General features: G+C 42.5%; 1 protein-coding gene and 1 non-coding gene across 3 annotated transcripts in view; both read left to right on the plus strand.

The window, feature by feature from the left end:
• The first annotated feature begins 3 nt into the window (after window positions 1–3).
• Window positions 4–23,410, plus strand: part of SLCO5A1 (solute carrier organic anion transporter family member 5A1) — a 120,920-nt gene continuing 97,513 nt past the window's right edge. For both annotated transcript variants that reach the window (XM_033126819.1, XM_033126820.1), the window contains exons 1-2: window positions 4–213; window positions 1,860–3,252. In XM_033126819.1, the coding sequence (XP_032982710.1) occupies window positions 2,343–3,252 (910 nt within the window). In that variant the 5' untranslated portion in view covers window positions 4–213; window positions 1,860–2,342. The remainder of the gene's footprint in view (window positions 214–1,859; window positions 3,253–23,410) is intronic.
• Window positions 20,580–20,653, plus strand: TRNAI-AAU (transfer RNA isoleucine (anticodon AAU)). Its single transcript has one exon. It is a non-coding gene; the product is annotated as a tRNA-Ile (tRNA).

The raw sequence follows: 23,410 nt of genomic DNA on the forward strand, positions 1-23,410 counted from the left end.
TGTGTGCGCGTGTGTCTGTTTCGAGAGGAAGAGGCTTGGGTGACAGGCGAGGCGTGAGCGAAGAGTTCAGCCTGAGTCACAGTCTCATTCACTGATTTCTCGGCGGCTGGACGGAGGCTGCCTCCCCAGGCGGCTCCCAGCTATTCCCGCACCCGCACCGTCTGCACCTGGCGCTCCGCTCTCAGCCAGGCCGACTGACAGACAGACTCCCCAGTGAGTAACCGCTGCTTGTGAGCGCCGGCAGTCCTGTCCGACCCCCCCCTTTGTGTGTGTGTGTGTGTGTGTGTATGCGCGTGTGTGCGCGCGCAGGGGGTGTCCCTGGGATTCCACACCGGCTCCGAGAACTCCCTGCTGGGCTACGTGGGTCCACCCGAGTCTGCGCTGCGCTGTGGGCGCCGGCCCGGGCAGGGGCTCGGACGCCCCCGGCGTGGGAGGGTGTTTGCCGGGATTCCCCGACTCCGCGCGCGGCTGCTAGTGGGGTTCCCCGAAAGGCGCCTGGCCCGGGAGGCGGCGGGGAAGCCCGGGCTGCGAGAGGCTGGCAGGCGGGGAAGCAGTCTAGCAGCCGGCTGGTCCGCAGAGCCGAGCGAGACGCTGGCTCGGCCCCTGCTGCCGCCCAGTCTCTCCGCCTCTCTCCCTTCCCCTTCCTCCTTTCTTTTCTCAGCAGCATCACAAAAGCGCGCTGCAGAATGAAACCCAATGCAGCGAGCGCAGCCCTGCTCTCGTCTCCCACCTGGTGCACGTCCCCCTGCGGGAGGAAGGGAGTGGGAGTCCCCGAGATTAGGGGTGGGGGCTTGCTCCGGGGACACACCTGTTTTCGGCTCTCGCTGAATTCAACCCGGTGCGGGATTGGAACCCGCGAGGGGTTCCAATACTTACACGCCGGTGTGTGTGTGTGTGTGTGTGTGTGTGTGTGTGTGCGCGCGCGCGCACACGCGCGCACGTCGGGCCCAGGCTCGCGGGGTACACTCGGTGTAAATAGCACACCTCTCTGCCGGCGCCCTGGAGCCAGGACGGTTCTGTGGGCTCCCAGCGCGCCCTGTGACAGCATGCTCGCGTCTCTTTGTTTGGCTTCTACCCCCACAGCCCTACCCCTCCGCAGGGCAAACTGATTTTCGGTTTCGCTTGACACTGCGCGCTGGGACTTAGTTTGGGCTGTGGCCTCAAATGCTCCTGGTATTTGTAATTGAATAGTTCTTTTGGGCGGGGGGTTATTTTTAGTGCTGGGAATAAAGAGGCAAGCACGTTGACCTTTTTGCGGCTGCCTTAGGCTTTGAATAAGTGCCTCCGGTTGAAGGAGCAGAGGGATTCCCATCCAGTCCTGCACACGTGCCTGCGGACAAGTGTGCACACACATTTCTGCACACGTCGCTTTCCCCCTTTCTTTTCTTTTTGAAAATTGGGACTGGGAATGCATTGTGTTTGTAAAAAGAACTTTCCTTTGTTCTTTTGGGCATTTTCTATTTTGAGTAATGGAGTAGGAGTACCAAAAGGTTGCAATTAGTTCACTCGAATAAAAGACACTGCCTCTGAGTCAGAGCTGCCAGGTTGATAATTATGAACATATACAGATGCGCTATAAAAGCAGATGCGCTGTTTAAGGCAAAAGGGGCGGGGTGGGGGCCGGTCAGAGGTAGACAACGAGGGAGGGTCTTTGCCGACCGCCTGCTGCTTATTGTTCCGGCACTAACGGCTGCAGCCTGCAGCCGCTTCCTCCTCCAGGGCTTCGCTCCTCCTTGGTCCCTCGGTCCCAAGTGGGACTGTCCAAGTCACCCAGTGCTGGCCCCCGGGGTTCCGGGATGCCAGCCCCAGTGGCAGCAGCCCTTCCCTGATCTCTCTCTCTCTCTCTCTCTGCTTTCCAGGTGGGCATCTTTGCGCCGGAGGCTGTCCCGAGCCGAGGCGGCAAGGACAGGACGCCTCTGGCCCAGCCAGTCGGGAGGGATGCGGCGTGGACATCAGCGCTAAGCGCCCCACGCTGGGCACGGGGCGTTTTCGCTCCCGGCGGAAGGCCGAGCGGCGGCGGAGGGGATGCACTCGGGACGCGCAAGGCTCCTTTCGCGAGCTACCGCCCCGAGGTGGACCCCAAGCAGGGCTCATCGCAGGACCGCGAGGACCCCTGCCCCCCGGGGCACGCGGCTGCGGAGCCTCGGGGCTGCGTCTGAGGCCAGGATGCCCTGGGCGCCTCCCTGCTGGTGAGGATGTCCTGCTGCCTGGGTCTGCATCCCTCAGCCCCCGTCCTTGGTGGGCACGACTGCGTGGGCCCGGCTTCGGCCTCTCGTGCGGGTGGATGAAAAGCGCTGGAGTCCTTGAGTGCGATCAGCGATCGAATCTGAATTCTAAGAGCCATGGACGAAGGTACTGGGCTGCAGCCCCAGGCGGGAGAGCCGCTGGAAGCCCGGGCCACAGTAGGAGCTGTCCAACAGAAGTGCGAACCAGAGACCTTTAGGTCCAAGAGTTTACCCGACCTGAACAGCGCCTCCTGTAGGTCAGATCTCAGTCCTGTGAGTGTAGGCTCCAAGCCAGACTGTCCAGATTCTTTGAGCCATCAGGAGTTGAAACAAGGCCTGAGCCGGCTGGCCCCCAGCCCCTCTGCCCCGTCCACTTCGGCAGAGATGGCAGGGCTCGTGGACTGTAACCACAGGGTGGACGTCAGCAAAACCATATCGGTGTCGTCTACGTTGGCCGTGCTCCAGGGGAGAAGGTGCCTCTACGTGGTCCTCACGGATTCCCGTTGCTTCCTGGTTTGCATGTGTTTTCTGACCTTCATCCAGGCGTTGATGGTCTCCGGATACCTGAGCAGTGTCATCACCACCATCGAAAGGCGCTACAGTCTGAAGAGTTCCGAATCAGGGCTGCTGGTCAGCTGCTTTGACATCGGGAGCCTGGTGGTGGTGGTGTTCGTCAGCTACTTTGGTGGCCGGGGTCGGAGACCCCTGTGGCTGGCGGTGGGTGGACTTCTCATCGCCGTCGGGGCTGCCCTCTTCGCTTTACCTCACTTCATCTCGCCTCCCTACCAGATCCAAGAGTTGAACGCCTCTGCCTCCAACGACGGCCTGTGTCAGAGTGGCAACTCCACCGTGACCTTGGAGCCACCCACCTGCCAGAAGGACTCGGGAGGAAATAACCACTGGGTCTATGTGGCTTTATTCATTTGCGCGCAGATTCTCATTGGAATGGGCTCCACACCTATTTATACCCTGGGACCAACCTACTTAGATGACAATGTCAAGAAAGAAAACGCATCCTTGTACCTAGGTGAGTCTTTCCTGTCCTTTCAAATAAGCTTGAAGTCAAAAATCAAAAGGAAACACCTTCACGTTTTCCTGGAGACCATATATATTTGTGTGTGTGTGTGTGTGTGTGTGTGTGTGTGTATGTATATAATATGCATATACATATATATTATATATTACATATATGTTATAAGCATTAAGTTTCAGTTTATTTATGTTTTGGCTTTAGGGTTGTATGTTTCAGTTTGGGAGAGAATCCAATCATTGAGAGCTCTCCGCATTAATTCTTAGAGTCACTTTTCACACTCTTTTGCCAAGTAATGCAAACTTTTAACTATAAAGTAGTGATTCTCTCTCGCTGCCTATCTTTGCAAAAGCTCTAATTGATCACATTTATCTTTCAATAGCTGTCCTTGTAGAAAGGTTCTGGAAGGAATAGAGAAGTAGCTGGTATATGGAGTGAAGTTTTGGATAACTTAATGCTGCTTCTCCTTCCTCTCCCCAGCAGCATGGGGAGTGGGGTATCCAGACTCCATAAAATGTGCTTTATTGCCTCCATAACTGTATTTCTTACATATCACCTGCATCGCTTTAAGGAAAAAAAAAGAAAAGAAAAGGAACAAACTTCAATGACATCATATGACTATGTTATCTTGATGTAGAAGCAACCTTGCAAGTTGTAAAGCTTCTCCAAAGCTATTTTTATTGCTAGTTGAAGACCCTCAATTACATGAACCTGGGAGCAGAATCCATTATTATTATTATTTTTTGCATTTGGTGAGTGATCTGCATGAATCAGCTCCCTGGACAGGGGTGCTTGGGTTAAGTACATGGTACACATGTGAGGCAGGCAGCCATTGCAGTGGGTAGGAAAATGTAGTTCCTAGAAATCTGTGGGTTGTCAGCACCTCTCTACACTAACTGCCCCTTCAAAAGTGAACTTCTAAGAGATGGATCTGAACCCTTGAAAAGGATGAATCGCGGTCATGCTGGATGTGATATTTGCTTTTCTATATTTCTCTACTGGAGTCCAACTAAAAGAAGATAAAAGATTTTACTTCATTAAAAAAAAAGGTAAATAAGTGAATACCAGCATTTAATATGTGCTGATAGGATCCTTGGTGTGGGAATAATCAAGTTTCAAAGGACAGTGAAAATGATACCCATTTAAGAGAGCTATGCTTTTTCCTCAGTGCTAGTACTGTCCTCGGACTCAGTTAGAGACGGTGTCTGAGCCATTTATAGTCCCTAGTTTCTTGCCCAAACGCATGAGCACAAGAAGTTTCAAATTCATTTTTATTACTAAATCAAAGAGAAAGAAATTTCCACTTAGGGCAGAGAAGGAGGAATCACTTGCTTGGTACTTTGCTTCTATGTTTTCTAACATTTATCGTGACACAATTTCATGCATACAAAAAGTTGAAACAATAATACAGTGAACACCAGTATATCCACTACCTAGAGTTAGTGATTGCTCTTTTTGTCATTTGCTTTATCAACTTGTGTGTGTGTGTGTGTGTGTGTATGTATGCATGCATATATTTTTTTTTTTTTTGGGTGTGGGGGCTAAGCCCTTTGAAAGTAACTGCAGACACCAATAGGCTTCAGCATGTATCTTCTAAAAATAAGGACTTTCTTTGACATAACTGCAGGAGATTTAACATCCTAAGAAAGTAAATAACCATTTCTTAATATCGTCATCTATCTAGTCCACATTCAAATGTCCTCAATTGTCCCCTCAAAGTCTTTTATATGTATTTTTTCAAACTAAGAGCCAATCAAGATTCATTTATACATTGCATTTGGTTTTTTAGCATTTCATAATCTACAACAGTGCCTCAACATTTTTCTTTTTCCATCACATAGGCTTTTGAAGGGACAAGGCTAGTTGATTTGTGGGATGTTCCACATTCTAGATTTATCTGATTATTTCTTTGTGGTGTATCTTACCTGGTTCCTGCATTCCCTATAATTTTTGTATACTGGAAGTTCAGTCTAAAAGTTTGATTAGATCCAGACAAAACATGTTTAGTTAGACCACTTCATAGGCAATGCTGTGTTTTATATTACACACATCTGTCCACTCATTAGTGATGTTTAGTTTAATCACTTGGGTGAGTGCCCTGTCTTTCCATGGTAAAGATACATTTCTCCCTCTGAAATAGTCGTCTTCAGAATGATACCTTGATCCCCCCTCCATTTACTTTGAAAACTTGGATGGGAGGGAGCTTCCATCCCACTTCTGGGTATCATTGACACAAATTTGTTTCATCAGAAACACAGGCAGAGCCCTACACACAAGGAGAACATCTAAGAGCACTAGTAAGAGCCTGAGATTGTACTTTTCTGGTAGGGGTTGCTCACCAAGAAGAAAAAGAGCAAGTACATATTAAGTCCATGTTCTGTGCTGGACGAGGTGCTACTTTTCGGAAGACCAAAAATGAGACATATTTCCAGCACCCAAGGAGCTTTCGTTGTGATGACGAAGTATAATTCCAGGTAGGGGTGTGAAGTGACACGTGCAAGGAGGTGGAAAATTATACAAATGGCATTTGTTCTGTCCCCCTCTTTTAGATATTGACTAATAATAATAATTTTTTGGGAAAAAAAATTTGATGCATGCCTTAGGATACATTCTCTGAGAACGTATCCTAAGAATTCTGCTTCATAATTCTGAGAATTCTCAATCTTGAGAATTATGCTTCATAATTACTGGATCACAGTAAAAGCTCCAGTGGTTTGAGTACCAGGAATCTTTCACGCATTATTTAATATTCCCTGTGGTTTTATGATAAGGGAGTTGGTTTCTCTATTTTACGGATGAGGAAACCGAGGCTCAGAGAGTTTCAGTGACTACTTACGGGCTTCAAACCCATGCGTGTCTCACCACAGAGCCCCTGAGCTGCCTTCCACGCTGTGTGTTCTTTCGCCGATGCTCTCAGCATCAACTGAATCCAAAGGCAGTATGTGCAACCGAGTTCTGAGAATGGTGCAGAACCAGCCTGAAGTCACCAAAACAAGATCATTCTCTAAATTTTTTAAAGCATGTTTTATATGTTACCTGTGTATAAATTCCAATAAGAGAGACTACTATGTTAAAACAGGAGTGGTGTTAACCTATGACGATGTGGGATTTTTTCCCCCTGGTAAACAACTACCGTGTTTCCCTGAAAATAAGACCTAGCCGGACCATCAACTATAATGCGTCTTTTGGAGCAAAAATTAATATAAGACCCAGTCTTATTTTACTATACTGTAAGACCTGGTCTTATATAAGACCGGGTATAATATAATATAATGCTGGGTCTTATATTAATTTTTGCTCCAAAAGACGCATTAGAGTTTATGGTCCGGCTAGGTCTTATTTTTGGGGAAACACGGTAGTTAAATATCTGTTACTTTTCACAAAACTGTTTTTCTCCATTACCTTGTTCACTACCTACTCCTTTCTTAACCTTTTTGTCAGTCTTTCTAACTTCTCATTGTAACTACAGAAGGGGAAAAAAGCAGGTAGCAGGTAAGTAATTGCAGGTAGGAGCAAATGTCTCAGTTAATGTTAAAACCATTGAAATGGAATGTAAATGTGTATCTTAATCCTTTGCAGGTTTGGTATTAACGTTCTGGCAGCTTTAACTGTGGAAGGATGTGTTCATAGATGAGATACGGTAGCCTTTATACCCACTAAATGCCCTAACTCTTCGGCAAGGAGAGAGGTCTGGTGTTGACCTGGGGCACAGAGAAAGCTTTGTAGGTATTAAGAAGTAAAGTTAGCAATGAGCCCATGATTTGTAATTGTATCTTAAGGAGAGAGAGAGAGAGAGAGAGAGAGAGAGAGAGAGAGAGAGAGAGAAAGAGAGAGAGAGATAGGAGAATATGATCTTTTGGTAGCAAGAAATTCATGAATCAATAGGAAAATGAGAAAGAGTGGTAGTAGGAAAAGAGAAAAAAAAGATGCATTTCTAGCATAGAAAACCACAACTTTGATTGAATGATATTCAGAATAAGTAATGATTGGCACGGGTCCAAGCAGTGTGGGGACAGCCGTTCCAGCTCCCTGGTGTGTCAGCCCTGAATTCACACCACACAGAAGGGTCCAAATGGCCGTCAGCACCAGAGGAGGACGTAGAAATCTGTATCTTAGTCTGACTCCACCAATGACTAGTCGTGAGACTTCAGACAAATCCCTTGCTTCTCTCAGTCTCCCTTTCTACATGAGGATTATTATGTTTGTTTCCTTCACTGTGATATTTTGTGGACCAAGTGGGATTATGTGTGTGCAAGCATTCTGCCCACGGGAAGAGGTGGAGTTTTGCTCTGTGAAAGCAGAATTCACACTCAACCTAGAGGGTGGCCAGAGCAGGGAGAGAGAGAGCTTTTGCTCTTCCTGAGTCTGAAAACCCTTAAACATATCTTTTTATAATGGGAAAAAAGGAAAGAAACATCGTGTAGGATAATAAAACATAGTATAGAAATCACTCCTTGAAGCATTTATAGGAGAATCTTGATCATTGTTGTAGCCATGTTATGTTCTGATTAATTGAACTTGCTGAGAACCCAGGGTTTATCACCAAAGCTTGACGGCCATCATTCTTTAATGTATGAACGTTAGTGTGATGTATATTTGTGCTTCGTGTAACATAAGAAAAGCTCTTTTGAAGTTGACCACTGTGTGTCTTCATTTGCGTGCAGAGACTGTGGCAGGATGTTTGCTGAATAAGAACTGGTCCCGGGCCTTGCTCAGAAGTAATTGTTATTGTTTTAAAATAAACTCCTGGTGGCTTCTCTCTCTCTTTTTTTTTTGTGACATTTTCTCAGTCTTTTAAAAGTAGAATGAACTGAAATTAGTTGATTTATATTTCAAGATTTTATAGTAATATAAACATACATGTACATACACACAAACACATATTATATATATGTGTGTATATATATATATATATATATATATACACACACACACATATATAATGTTCTTTCTGACATAAATTGCTCTTTCTGAGTGTGAAAACCCTTAAACATCTTTTTTATAATTGGAAAAAAGAAGTCACTCCTTAGAAATGTATAGGAAAATCTTGATCAGTTTTTAGCCATGTTATATAGAACAATCTACGTCTCTATATACGATTTTACGTACAGTAATTAAAAGCAATGAAAGATACATATATGTATCTTTTAATTCAGTGTTTTTTAGAGCCATAAAACCAAGTATCTCTGTGGCTTTGACTAATTAGGGGTTTATTTATCTTGTGCAACAGGCTGGCTGGGGTAGGCAGTCAAGGGCTGGTACAGCTTTGGGTGGTGCCAGCTTCCTTTTTCTATCCCTCAGAGAAGGAGAAAGTGAAGGGGGCAGCTTCTGCTTACTGTCAGGGATGTCCCATGGACCAGAATGGAGTCCCCTGGCCTTTTCTAGCTAACATGATTTTGGGGAAGGCAAGGTTTAGATTTTTCTAGTCTGTATGGAAGAAGAAGGCAAGTGAGAGGAGGGTGGGGTAAGTATGAGTGGCCTCCAGCTGTATCTGCCACACTGGTCATGTTTTCCCTTTTGCCTCAATAGCCAGAAAATTTAGCCCCACCCCTTCCTTTTTTCTAATCAGTATTAATAACCTATCCAAATGAAGGTGAAGAAACATACCTGGGCATTTGGATTGTTCGATTGTGTCTCTTTGGGGAGAGACTGGACTATTTGGAAATGGGGACTGTGGGTCCACGTGGACGTGTTCTGCTGTGTTGAGTGCTCCTGCAGGAGCCAGTACTCTCACCCCGCTTTTTCCAACTCCTCGTTCTAGAGAAAAGAGACGGATTTCACAGCCGTCTGACTTCCACCTCCAAAGCCATTTGCAGCTCTCAGATGTTGTGCCTTACGACCCTCAGTTCCCTGTGGAAAACTGCACAGGTCATTCTAAACAATGGTTCTCATCTAGGGGTGGGGATTCCCTTACCCCTAGGGGCTCACTTGGTAACGTCTGGAGTCAGTTTTTTTTTTTTTTAATTTATTTTTAATTTATTGGGGTGACAATTGTTAGTAGAATTACATAGATTTCAGGTGTGCAATTCTGTATCACATCATCCATAAGTCACACTGTGTGTTCACCACCCAGAGTCAGCTCCCCTTCCATCACCATACATTTGATTCCCCTCACCCTCATCTCCCACCCCCCAACCCCCTTACGCTCTGGTAACCACCAAATTACGTTCCCCAGATTAATTTTCAAACCCCGTGGCCATCCTGTGGTCACCGACTGCCCTCCAATCCCCTCACCCTCCCCCCCACCCCCCACCCCTCCTGCCCATCTAGCAACCCTCAGTTTTTCCTCATTGTCTCCCAAACTGTTTCTGATTAGTTCATTCACTTATTCTTTTCTTTAGAATCCGCAAATAAGTGAGATCATATGGTACTTATCTTTCTCTGTCTGACTTATTTCACTTAACATAATGTTCTCTAGATCCATCCATGTTGTTGCAAATGGTAAGATTTCTTTTTTCTTTATGGCTGCATAATACTCCATTGTATAAATGTACCACAGTTTCTTAATCCAATCATCTACCGATGGGCATTTTGGTTGTTTCCATGTCTTAGCTATTGTGTATAGTGCTGCAATAAACATAGGAGTGCATAAAGATTTTTGAATTGAAGTTTTGGATTTCTCCGGATAGATACCTAGGAGTGGAATTACTGGATCATAAGGTAGTTCCATTTTCAGAATTTTGAGATACCTCCATACTGTTTTCCATAGCGGCTGCACCAGTCTGCAATCCCACCAACAGTGCACAAGCGTTCCCTTTTCTCCACATCCGCGCCAGCACTTGTTGTTTGTTGATTTATTGATGATAGCCATTTTGACTGGGGTGAGGTGGTATCTCATTGTGGTTTTTATTTGCATTTCTCTGATGGTTAGTGAGGTTGAGCATTTCTTCATATGTCTGTTTGCCATCTGTATGTCCTTTTCAGAAAAATGTCTCTTCAAGTCCTCTGCCCATTTTTTAATTGGATCGTTTGTTTTTTTGGAGTTGGGTTGAGTAAGTTTTCCATAGATTTGTGATATTAATCCCTTATCAGATATATCATTGGCAAATATCTTTTCCCATTCAGTAGGATCCCTTCTTGTTTTATTGATGGTTTCCTTTGCTGTGAAAAAACTTTTTAGTTTGATATAATCCCACATGTTTTTTTTTTCTCTTAGTTCCCTCGAGCGAGGGTGTATATCAGTAAAAATCTTACTCCGGGTAATGTCTGAGAAGTTTCTTCCTATATTTTCTTCTAGGTATTTTATGGTTTCAGACCTTACATTTAAGTCTTTAAGCCATTTTGAATTTATTTTTGTATATGGTGTAAGGAGGTGGTCCAACTTCATTTTTTTGCATGTGTCTGTCCAGGTTTCCCAGCACCATTTATTGAATAGACTGTCATTACTCCATCGTACATTCTTGCTTCCATTGTCGTAGATTAAATGGTCATATAGGCGTGGATTTATTTCTGGACTCTCTATTCTGTTCCATTGATCTATGTGTCTGTTTTTATGCCAGTACCATGCTGTTTTGATTACTGTAGCCTTGTAGTATAATTTGAAGTCAGGTATTGTTATACCTCCCACTTTGTTCTTATTTCTCAAGATTGCTTTTGCTATTCGGGGTCTTTTATGGTCCCATATAAATTTTAGGATTATATGTTCTATTTCTGTGAAAAACGACGTTGGCAGTTTGATAGGAATTGCATTGAATATGTATATTGCCTTAGGCAGTATGGACATTTTAACTATATTAATTCTTCCTATCCATGAACATGATATGTGTTTCCATCTATTTATATCTTCCTTCATTCCTTTCTTCAGTGTCTTATAATTTTCTGAGTATAGATCTTTTACTTCTTTGGTTAAATTTATGGAGTCAGTTTTGATTGTCACAACTTGGAAAAGGGTCTACTGGCATTGAGTGGTACTTCAGCCAGTGTTGCTGTGACACATCCTACAGGGCACAGCACAGACCCTGAACACAAGGAATTATCCTGCAAAAAATGGTAACGAGTGATGCTGTAAGCATTTTTCATCTTAAGCACTCACGTTTCTTTGTTATCTTGGGTTTCTGATATCTTGAAAGCATTGACTATTTGGACGGGGGAGACTCAGGAAAAACATGTCTTTGTAAGAAGGAAGGTCAGCTTGCAAGCCAGGGATAGGAAATACAAATTAATTGTGCATTTCTCACTACTATATCATTGCTCCGTAGATTCCATAGTATCAATACTACATTGTGTTGTTAGTAGATTGTGAGAAATACTATAGTGTGCCATAGCAGATTATTTTTAGTGGGTATAAAAATATAAGAGTTTCATGGTTTTTATTGTGATTTTAGTTCCCATCAACTTAAAAAAGTTTCTACCCATAGAGATTTCTAAACCATATTATTGGAGTTGGGGACGTTGTAACCCTTGAAGACAGAATGATTTTGTGTGTGTGTGTGTGTGTGTGTGTGTGTGTGTGTATGAGTGTGTATGTGTGTGTACTAAGGGGAGTGATATTCCATTTCCCTATATATCTGAGATTTGTTTTAGTGGTGTTGGCTTTAGTGAAAGAAAACACTGAAGTAAAAAATTCTGGAAAACCATAAAGCAATTAATCAGCATTCTAAAGCAGAACTCACCAACGAAATGATTGGACCTCAAGAGGAGATATAAGATAGATTTAATTAGGGGTTATAGGACCTAGAATTTCTCTTAAGAATAAATGAGAGCTTAATTAACTAAAAAAATACCCCCAATCTGATATGATTTCATATGTGAAGTATAACAACGGCCATTTTTCATAGCAAATATTTTTGAGTGTTCCGTGTATGGCAGGTATTGTGTTAAATGCTTTATCACCTTAATTCATCTTCAGAGCAATTCTATGTGATTCTATGTGGCAGTTACTCCCCACCCCCTTTTTTGTGGTACCCCCCCCCCCAAAAAAAAAACACGTGTTAAACTAATCAACCATTTAAAAGGTATGAGGTCTGACAATTAAGTTCGCGAACTCATCCTAGAAAAAGCACTACATACCTCATTGCTGAATATCACTATGGTCACCTTCGAAGTACTCCCCTTGGGAAGCTATGCACCGACGCCAGCGCCTAGTCCACCCTTCAAAGCAATTTTGGAACTCTTCTTTTGGAATGGCCATCAGAGCTGTCGTCGTATTACCCTTGACGTCCTGAATGTCATCCAAATGTCTTCCTCTCAATATTTCCTTTCTCTTCGGGTAAAGAAAGAAGTCATTGGGGGCCAGATCAGGTGAGTAGGGAGTGTGTTCCAATACAGTTATTTGTTTACTGGCTAAAAACTCCCTCACAGACAGTGCCATGTGAGCTGGTGCATTGTGGTGATACAAGAGCCGTGAATTGTTGGCGAAAAAGTTTGGGTTTTTTAACTTTTTCCTGCATTATTTTCAGCACATCCACATAGTAAACTTGGTTAACTGTTTGTCCAGTTGGTACAAATTCATAATGAATAGTCCCTCTGACATAAAAAAAAGGTTAGCAATATCGTTGCAACAAAGTTTGAGAACTTAATTGTCAGGTTACTAGTGTTAAATATATTCACGTTGTTGTGAAATAGATCTCTAGTTCTTTTTCATCTTATAACACTTACAGTCTGTACCCATTAAACAGTAATTCCTCCTGCCCCCAACATGAGGCAACCACCTTTCTACTTTCTGTTTCTGTGGCTTTGACCACCTTAGATACTTTATACGAGTTTGGAATCACAAAGTATTTGTCCTTTTGTGATTGGCTTATTTTGCTCAGCATGATGTCCTTTAGGTTCATCCATGTTGTAACACATGACAGGATGTCCTTCTTTTTCAGGCTTGCACAATATTCCATTTTATATTATACCACATGTTTTTAATCCATTCATCCGTTGATGGACACTTGGGTTGCTTCCTCTTCTTGGCCATTGTAACTAATTTTGCTGTGAACATGGATATTCAAATAACTCGTATTTATCCGATTCTTTTGGATAAATACCCAGAATGGAATTGTTGGATCATATGGTAACCCTACTTTTTTATTTTTTGAGGACCCTCCATACTATTTTCCATAGTGGCTGCACCATTTTACATTCCCACCAACAGTGCACAAGGGTTTCAACTTCTCTACATTCTCACCAAGACTTATTTTCTGTTCTTTTGATAGTGGCCATCTTTTTTTTTTTTTTTTTTGAAAACCAATAAGTACCATTTATTGAGCAGTTACTATGTGCAAGGTACTGTACACATGTCATTCACTGGTCACAGTGAACTACTGTGGTGGGAATGATAATTCTCATTTTATACAACAGAAAAGTAAACAAAACTCATTTATTTAAAAAATAAAAGCATAAAGATGTCACCCAAGGCCCCACAACTAATCGTCTAGGAAGTGGCAGATCTATCTAACCATACAGCCTGCGCTATTGATCACTCTGCCTTTCTGACGTGGTTACTTTCTTTTTTTTTTTTTAACTTTTTTTTAAAAATTAGTTTCAGGTGTACAAAACTATGTAATATTAGACATTTATCATTTCTATCCCTCACACAGTGATAACCCCCCTTCATCTACTACTCCTCTGACATCGCACACAGCCATTACATTTCCACTGTCTCTATTCCTAATGCTGAACTCCACTTCTTGTAACTATATGTATATATACAATTATAGTTGACATTCATTATTGTTCAGCTTCAGCTTCAGGTGTACAGTGCAGTGATCAGGCATCTACATCATCCCTGAGGTGGTCTCCCTAATGGGACAAGTGTCCATCGGATACCCTACAAAATCTTTACAACATTATTGATTACATTCCCCAAATTGATTTTCGCATCCCCATGGCAATCTTGTGGTTACTGACTGTTTTCTAATCCCCTCACCTTCCCCCTTATCCCCACCCTCCCCTCCCATCTAGCAACCCTCAGTTTTTCCTCTCTGTCTCTGAGACTGTTTCTGATTAGTTCATTTATTTTCTTTAGATTCCACATATAAGTGAAATCACATGGTATTTGTCTTTCTCTGTCTGACTTATTTCACTTAACATAATGTTCTCTAGGTCCATCCATATCATTGCAAGTGGTAAGATTTCATTCTTCTTTATGGCTGTGTAATACTCCATTGTATAAATGTACCAGTTTCTTAATCCAGTCGTCTACCGATGGGCATTCCGGTTGTTTCCATGTCTTGGTAGTGCTGCAATAAACATGGGGGTGCATAAACTTTTTTAAATTAGAGTTTTGGATTTCTCCGGATAGATACCTGTGAGTGGAATTGCTGGGTCATAAGGTAGTTCCGTTTTCAGATTTTTGAGATACCTCCATACTGCTTTCCATAGTGGCTGCACCAGTCTGCAGTCCCAGATAGTGGCCATCTTGATGGGTGTGAGATGATATCTCATTGTAGTTTTGATTTGCATTTCCATAATGATTAATAATGTTAACATCTTTGCATGTACTTATTGGCCATTTGTATATCTTCTTTGGAGAAATGTCTAAGTCTTGTCATTTTTTTATTTAAAAATTTTTTTTTAAATTATTTAAAAATTATAGTTGACATATTAAACCCTTATCAGATATATGACTTGCAAATATTTTCTCCCATTCTGTAGGTTGCCTTTTCACTCTGTTGATTGTTTCCTTTGATGGACAGAAGTTTTTAAGTTTCATGTAATCTCATTGTTGATTTTGATTTTGTTTCCTGTGCTTTTAGTGTCATACCTAAAAAAATCATTGCCAAATCCAGTGTGTGGAAACTTTCCCCCTATCTTTTCTTTTAGGAGTTTAATAGTTTTAGAACCTATATTTAGGTCTTTGATCCGATTTGGGTTAATTTTTGTGTACGGTGTAAGGTAAGGGTCCAACTTCATTCTTATTGCACGTGGATATCCAGTTTCCCAGCACCATGTGTTGAAGAGGGCATCCTTTCCCACTGTGTAGTCTTGGCTTTCTTCTCGAAAACTGGCAACTACTTTTATTTTTCACATTTTATAGATGAGGAAATCAAGGTGAAGTAATGTGCTCAAGGTCATCTAAAAAGTGCCAAAAACCAGCACCTAAGGTCATCATCCAAAGCCTGAACTTTAACTTTCAAAATTATGGAGAGGGAAAGGGAGGGAAAAGTTTATAAACTTCTGGTGTGATTTTGGCCAAGCGTCTTAATTTCATTATCTATAAAAGAGACGAGGAGGCAAGGCTAGTGGCTTCTTAGATTCCTATTGCCTCTTATGTCCTCACGTTCTGTGCCTGTTCAGCCTGGCTTGATATAGTCTTGTTCTGGAACTTGGGGCTCGGATCTGGAGAAGGGTTGTAGCCTGTTCTGCCTTTCCTTGAGTCATCAGACGCTAGTCTCCTGGGCGCTTCCTGCACTCCCTGGTGGCTTGAGCAATGCTGCCATGTGACAGCTGTCCCTGGGGAATCAGGCATTCCTTTTGCTCCTATTTCAGGCAGCTGTGTATTACCTGATGGGAAATTCAGAGTCTACTTCCCCTCCTGGGAGTTATGATTGCTTGTGAAACTGTCACCCTGCAAAAATGCTAATCCCTGTTACCTAATATAACCTAGAAAGGCAGGTGCAGGCTACTCTTGCTTAAAAGTAAAAAGAGTATTCGTGTAATTAATATTTTCAGCAGGATGAAATTACATAATTTGCAAGGTTATGAAATTGAACTGGCTTCCTTGAATATAGGAATTCTTAGCTGTGATACTTTAATAATAATAATAATAATAATAATAGGTTTTGATTCTGTCGAGTCTTTTTCTATTTTTTTGGACTTGAAATTTTATGAAGGAAATAGAAGTTTTAAAGTTTTCTTTTCTTTCTTTTTTTTTGTAAGAAAGGGGAGAAATTAAGTGAATAAGACCATAGGTAGTGAATTCTAGACCTCAGACTTTCTGGCTGTAAATCAATGTCTGATCAATGAATGTATAAAGTAGAACCAATAATTCTCATTTGCAAAGTATCTTTACATTATTGGGTGAAAGATATTTGCCAGTATTTTGTCTAGAAATATGCTTATGTCCCTGGTGTGTAATTTCGGCTGGAAGGGAAACCTTTCCTGATTTGAATTGCATTTTCATGACTTTTGTTTAGGGTGGAGGACAGCAGTAATTTTTTAAAAAGATGCAACAATCTTCCTGAAAAAAAAATCTGAAACATTTCCTATGAGAAAGACATACTTCGAAATACGCAAATCTTAGAGCTAGTGATTCTGAAACCTGGTTTTGCTGGTTTTAAAGATGTCTCTAGTGATTTTGTCCTTGTGAAATTCTTGAAAGAAATTTGTCTTGATGTTTTTAGGAATGGTGGAAGGCGATGTAGCTAAATGTAAGGAGGGAAGAGTGACGGGTTCTGCCCCTCCCAGAGGCTGGAATCAGGATTTTTGGTTTGCAGTGTTCTCCTCTAGGCACACTTTCTTTCTTTTTAGGTTCTAGAGCCATTGTCAGGGACAGGCGCGTGGGACCCTCATGTGTATTCTCGCGAGACACCTATTTATAATCACGTAACGTCATCTTATACCACTTCAGCAATGACTAACTGGGGACTTCGACCTCCTAGGTCATCCGTTTCGTAGACGTGATAAACCATATATGGCTGGCTAGTTACTGACGTGTAATTACTGATAAGACTTTTCAGGACCTCAGTTTTCTTTTTATATAAAATGATCTAGTTTGACCACACCAGAAGACTTCTAAAGTGATCTATGTTGATTGTTGGAAGCTTGATTAGGGATTGGAGTAGTGAGAGAGGGGAGTGGTCATATACTCTGTACTGTGTTTCTAAAAGTAACGCTAAGAAGTAGATCCTGCCCCCAAGGAACTGACAGTCTAATCTGATTGTTTATTTTGCATCATATACTCTGGGTGAGGTGAGATGATCTGAGGATTTCAGTTTTCAAATTTGTAAACGGAATTGAATTAGAGTCTCAAAGGGTCCTCCTAGGACTGTACCCTCTGACTTCTTCTGGACCTACTGTGGCATAGATCCAGACACTAGCATATTCGAGGCATTTGAATCTTGTGGCTGCTGAAGGCTGGCTGCTTGGGTTCAAATCCCAGCTCTGCCACGCCAGTGGTGTAACCTGAGGCAGGTTCGGTGGCCTCTCTCTGCCGGCTGCCACCTCTGTTAGCACTGGAACCACTGTGGGTTAGCTGTGAATTAATGTGCATGAGGCACGTAAAACAGGGCCTGGCCTGGTACCTGGGTAAACACTCAAAAAAGTGGGCCGTCATTATTTAAAAACAAAAAAAATGAATCCTGTTCAGGAAGCCGGTAGTGTTTGCTTTCGTTGTAGCTGGGAAGGTGCAGCTTCTCTTGTGGCTGTTCTGAACAGGTTGCCTGCCTCACCAGCTATTCTCAATGTGCCTGTGTTGACCGCCCCTGCTTGGGTCACAATGTGTTAGGTTGGCCCTGGGCCAGAGGGAACAAGGCATGTGGGTTCCATTATATCCCGGGTGTTCTTGGCTGGGCAGGACCCCTTCGGGAGGGACCCATCTCCTCTCCCTTCCCCACATGTTAATGCATGGACTCTATGCTCCCTCGGGGTTGAAATGTCTGTTACCTCCCTTTCAAAGTAAAGAACGACCACGATCACGGGGAGAAAGAAGGCAAAGTTTTCAGGTTATAAATAGCTTCCTGACGCGATGCGGTTGCTATGGGCTTCTGCTAATTAGGATGCGAGCTGTTGGCTATAATCAAGTTTAATTGCTAAAGAGCATAGGGAGGAGGCCCCACAACACATGCTCGTGGGCTCTCTCTGTGCATTTTCTGTCCTCTTCTAGACTGAATCACCTCCGATCAGGTCTCCCACCAGCAAGTTCTGCTAACTCCAGAGCCTTTTGTAGTTCCGGGAGTGGGCCTGCGACTCTCACGGGTAGTCCACATGCTTATACCTTGGCTCACGTGGTTCTTGCTAATGGGAAGGCGGGATGGGTTATATGAAGGGGCAGAGAGCCAATGCCCACGGAATACAGAAAAGGGTCTTCTTGCTCTACTTCTCTCATAGAACGCACACAGCCTCTGTTCATGTGTACGTAGGTTTGTGTGTACGTACGTACGTGTGTGTATGTGTGTGTGTATTAGAGTTGGGGGTGCAGGAGGAAAAACGAGGGGAGTGGAAGAAATAGCTACGTTTTCGGGCTTTGCTTCCTACTGTCTCCCAGAGATATGAGTGTACCTTGCTCCCACGGCCGTAGGAAATCTTTGCATTTCTTCAAATCCTTATTTTCCCATGGTCGAGTGATAGTTTACAAATTATTATCAAAGCCTCTTGTTTTTCCTTCCCTAACTGTAGTAAGTTTATGGCCTATTGGTGCTCCATGCAGAGTATGCACAGGCAAAGGGAGGAAGTACGGGCCTGATTAATGGATTTTCCTATAATTAATTACACTTACAAAATGTTTTCTTAAACATGTCGAAAGGACGCGATGTCTGAAGCGACGTTTGGATTCATATCAATGAACCATGTGATTTGAGCCATGATATCACAGATAAAGGTTGAGTTATCAGCATTTGGTATTATTTGGTTTCTGTCTTTACTGTGGACACTGGTACCAGCTCCCTCCCTGTCCACTTTTAAGGCTTTTGGCCGCCTATAATAACACCTGTCAAGTGTGTCTGAAAAAATCTGCAGGCTCCACTTGCGACCTTAAATTCTCAACCAGCCTGCTCTGCCCCCATGCCTCCCCTTCCAGCTTATTGCCCGGGAACTTGTTTCCTTCTCCCCGCCCAGTTCCTGTGGATTCCAGTGGACTGTTTCCTTGGATAAGTCTTAATGATGATTTTACCAGGATGCTGAACTTTGCTCTCTATTAGCTCTCTCTGGTGGCTTGGCCAGCTCTGCTTTATGACCTGCCTGCTCAGCTCTCAGAACCCCCACTGGGGTCTGGGGCACTGGGGTTCCCTTGTCCTGGCCTCAATTCCGACATGTAAACCACACAGACGTGCTTCACTGTTCACAGGTGGAATTCACAGTAGGGGTTATCTTGCGTCTGTGGCTGGTGAGCTCACTGGGTTAGGTGCAGTCCAGCGTTAATGAGGCTCCTGACCATGAGTTAGGTATGAGTCGGTCACCATTGCTCTGTCCCATAATGCACTGCTCTCACCTTGTCCTGTCAACTTGCAAATGAGGTTGCTTACTGAACTCTAGGAGGCAGAGAATAGGAGCAGTGCTCACCCATTCCCATTGCAAAGAACAAAAACAAAACACAAAATCCACACTCCTTCCTCCCCCACCAAAAAAAAAAACAAACAAAGAAAAGAAAAAAGAAAACCCACCTCAGGGCAGTAACTGTAGCTCATTTCATGGAAAACATATAATAATAATTATAATTAACTTGTCATAATAGTGATGATATAATTACAATCATCACCTTGTAAACAGACCTGGGAAGGCAGGGTATTTAAATATTCTGACCAAACTGGTTTTAAATGACTCAAATGATTCTAGGTCTTTTCAAATTTTCTTTTGGTTTATATGACTATGTGACTATGTTCTGATACATTGCTTGTCTTTTTTTTTTTTTTTTCAAATTTGTATGCCAAGCAAAATATTCACACGTTTCATTGGCAATTTTATCTAGGTTAAAAAAGAGGTATTTTTTGCTCTTTGATGTTAATATCCTTTCATATACTTTAAAGATAAATTGTTACTCTATCTGAGTTATTAGGCTAAAAAGTACATATTGATTACTGCACATTTTCATAAAGGAGTTGATTTCAGATTATCTTGGCTCAGTTTTGAGCCTATAGGTTGTCTTGCTTTAAGAAAAACTGATATGCAAAAATAAAAATTTAGAATACATACTTTTTTTCAGGTAGGAAGGTGCTTTTTTACATTATAATAAGACTTCTTTTACTATACTATGAATTCCTTTAACTATTTGTCGTGCGGGGTGGCCTGCGGGGTCTCTGCTCCTGCTCCCCACATAAGAACACAGGATATGGTGAGGCCAAAAAGGAACATCCAAGGAGCCATAGGTAGGGGAGTCACACCACTATAGTCTCACTGGAGGCTGGATTCACACGACGTGCAACCTGCTGTCCGCTTTTCTGCCAACTGACCGACTTCCCTCGCTAGCTGCAATCTGCCGTGCTAACTGCAATCCGCGCTTGCTAGCTCAGCCACCATCTCCTTGCTAGCCCCCATTTCCTGCTAGCATAGCCATAGCAGTTATATTAGTGGCCAATGGCTCACTGGTTACAGCTGACGGCCAACTAGCCACAGCTGATGGCCAGCCAATCACAGTTGATGGCCATTTACTACCTGAGCCAGCACCTTTCTATGTGAGGCCTGGAAACTGCTCTCTGGCTCTGTCCCCACACTATTATTATCAAAAATATACTTTGTAGGGTGGCCTGTTAGCTCAGTTGGTTAGAGCGTGGTGCTAATAACACCAAGGTTGCCGGTTCGATCCCTGCATGGGCCCCTGTGAGCTGTGCCCTCCTTAAAAAACAAAAAACAAAACACGTATTTTGTATGTAGGAGAAGATCCATCAATTAAAACCTCACACGTGTATATTCTAACTCCAGATATTTATTTCTCACTGATTACTGAATCTGGTTAATAAATGGCTCTCTCCCGTTTCAGTTTTCTTCTTCTTTTATATTTGGTATCATCTGTGATTTTAATTTGAGGGCTATTGATCTTTTCATGGATGTCACAATTCAAGCTTACCACCAAGTCTGTGGGTTCCCACTGGGACCTTCCCTAACTTTTATATCATTATTGGTTATTACTACCCTTTGCTTTAATTCACTCCTGCTGATTTAAAGTCCTTTGACTGCTCTAACGTGCGTCAGTCTGAATTAATGTTTCAGAGGAGACCCTAGGAGGCCGATAGCCAAATGCTTACTAAGGTTATTGTGTCTGCTCATTTATTTATTAAAAACTCGTTCTTTTTAAGTGGCTAGATATTTTATCACTGATTTTATTACCTAATTTATTATGATTCGTTCACTCTTTTGTATTATTCTTTTATTAGAGATTTTTGTTAGATATACTTTGTGTAAATACAATTTGAAAAACTCATTTTTTTTTTAATTGCCCATGTGTTAATAACCTCAGTAATGGATTGCCCTTGTGACTTTGTACAACCTAAACCTGCTGTTGTGGTTAAATATCTGTTCTCCTGGTATAGTGCAGATATTAGGTTGGTGCAAAAGTAATTGCTGCTTAAAAGGTTAAAAATAATTGCAAAAACTGCAATTACTTTTGTACCAACCTAATATGTCGAAGTCTGTATTAACAAAGTATTATGAGTTCCTAATGAGTGAGTTTCTAATTTCATTATTGTTAAAATCAGACTTTTAAGGACCAATGTATTCATTCAACATTATTATTGTGTTTTTATTCATTTAATTTCCGGAATTTCTTCTCTCTGGATGTTCCTTTTAGTTTCCTATAAAAAATTTAGGTTATAATAGACTCATTATATTTAATTCATTAACCTTCCCTCTATATTCAAGTTTCTGTTAAATATGCTTTCCTTTCTTTCCAGCAAAAGATTCTTTTACGATCAGGTTTTGGAGAAGTTTCTTTGTAGCTAAATAATCTTCCTCTTATCACGTGTGTTTTCCTTTTTTATTAGAACTAGAATTTATTATGCCAGAATTTTCCAGTGAACTTCCATTTTTTCACCCTACGTCATGCATATTGTTTCTCTGATAAATGAATAGAATGTGTTCGAGGTTTCTACATAAGCTCCCAGGGGCTTATGCTTCTGAATTGCACAATTGCCTGTCATGCAAATAAATATTAGACTTTCAGACATAAGCCCCATCACTTCGGTCAGTTTGATATTAATAAATGGGAACCACATGGACATTTGCTGAGGGGAGGCATCGGGGGAGACTGGAAAGGAGTAGAGGGGAAACCTGCATCCTGAGCCTTGCGGTTAGACTCGGTCCTGCCACTTAGTCACCTCGTGATCTCGAGCGACCCAGCTGTTCAAGTTCCTGTCATTAACTTGTGGACAGTAACGTCTCCTCTCCCTACATTATACACGTAGCGGTAAGATGAACTGAGAGAATTGAATACAATGTCCTCTCATTCATCCAAAGTTCATCGACACATACTCTGTGCTAGATGACATGGAAAAGGACGGCCTTCTTGGAACTGAGTGTAGCGGGGAAGATAAACAGTATACAAGGAATCCAATCATGGTAAGTGTTATCAAGTAAAGCGCATGGCATTGCATTTGGGGAGGAATTACTTAAATTTTAAAAAGTCCTTAAGAGGAAGCTATGTATAAGCTAAGGCTTAATAGGTCTTTGGGAACTACGACATGCAATAAGTAATGTCAGCCCATAATTCTGATATGAAAAACCCTAGAATGGGATTCTCAAACATATCTCAGCATCATAATTACCCGAGGAAAGCATCCTTAAAAATGCAGCTTCCTGCACCTACCTGTGCGGGCGTTCTGGCTTAGTAGTAAGGCCTGTGGTCAGGTCTGAGAATCTGGGCTTTTTAAAAGCTTCCCAGATGATCCTGTTGGTCTTTCAGGTTTGGAAACAATTGTCCTGGAGAAATCCTGGTCAGAAGCATCCATGTCCTTTCAAAGGAATGAGTGTGGCCTAGTCTTCTTGTGTTTAGCTTCTCTGCCATGTGTAGCTTCTTCCCTCAGTCTCCACGTTTCTGAAACTTCTATGAGACAGGGCCCTGGGCCTCCCCAACATTGTGTGGGGCTCATCCCTATTTCCCAGCAGGTGCATTATACGTGAGGCAAACTTCTGGATGCTATTTAAGTGGGGGAAGGGAAGTCTGTTTCTGGGGCATGTATTGGAATTCTGGTTCATGATAGGGGACGTTAAGTAGATTGTTGTGGGTAGTTTTGGAAATCTGAATGCTTTTTGTAACTTTGTAACTATGGGAAACCTACTTGGGATTCCATGAAGGTAAACGTGGACATTACAGCAGCATCCATTGTACTTCCTCCCTCTGCCTAGTTTTAATATAACTTTAATACATTTTAATATGTATTTAATATAATTGAGGAATTTTAAATATATAACTGGGATTAACTCTGATGTTGGGATTCTAAGGTCTAGAAAAGCTCAATTTGAGTCTTGGGGAAAAGGAGCCAGGAGCCTCTTCCTTATTTCTCTTTCTCTCTGGGGACTTGCAGCAGAGCCAGCGGCAGTATATTTGAGAACATAGAATAGCCACTGGGATTTACCAGGA

This window comes from Rhinolophus ferrumequinum, chromosome 14 (genome assembly GCF_004115265.2).
Source record: "Rhinolophus ferrumequinum isolate MPI-CBG mRhiFer1 chromosome 14, mRhiFer1_v1.p, whole genome shotgun sequence".
Taxonomy (NCBI): domain Eukaryota; kingdom Metazoa; phylum Chordata; class Mammalia; order Chiroptera; family Rhinolophidae; genus Rhinolophus; species Rhinolophus ferrumequinum.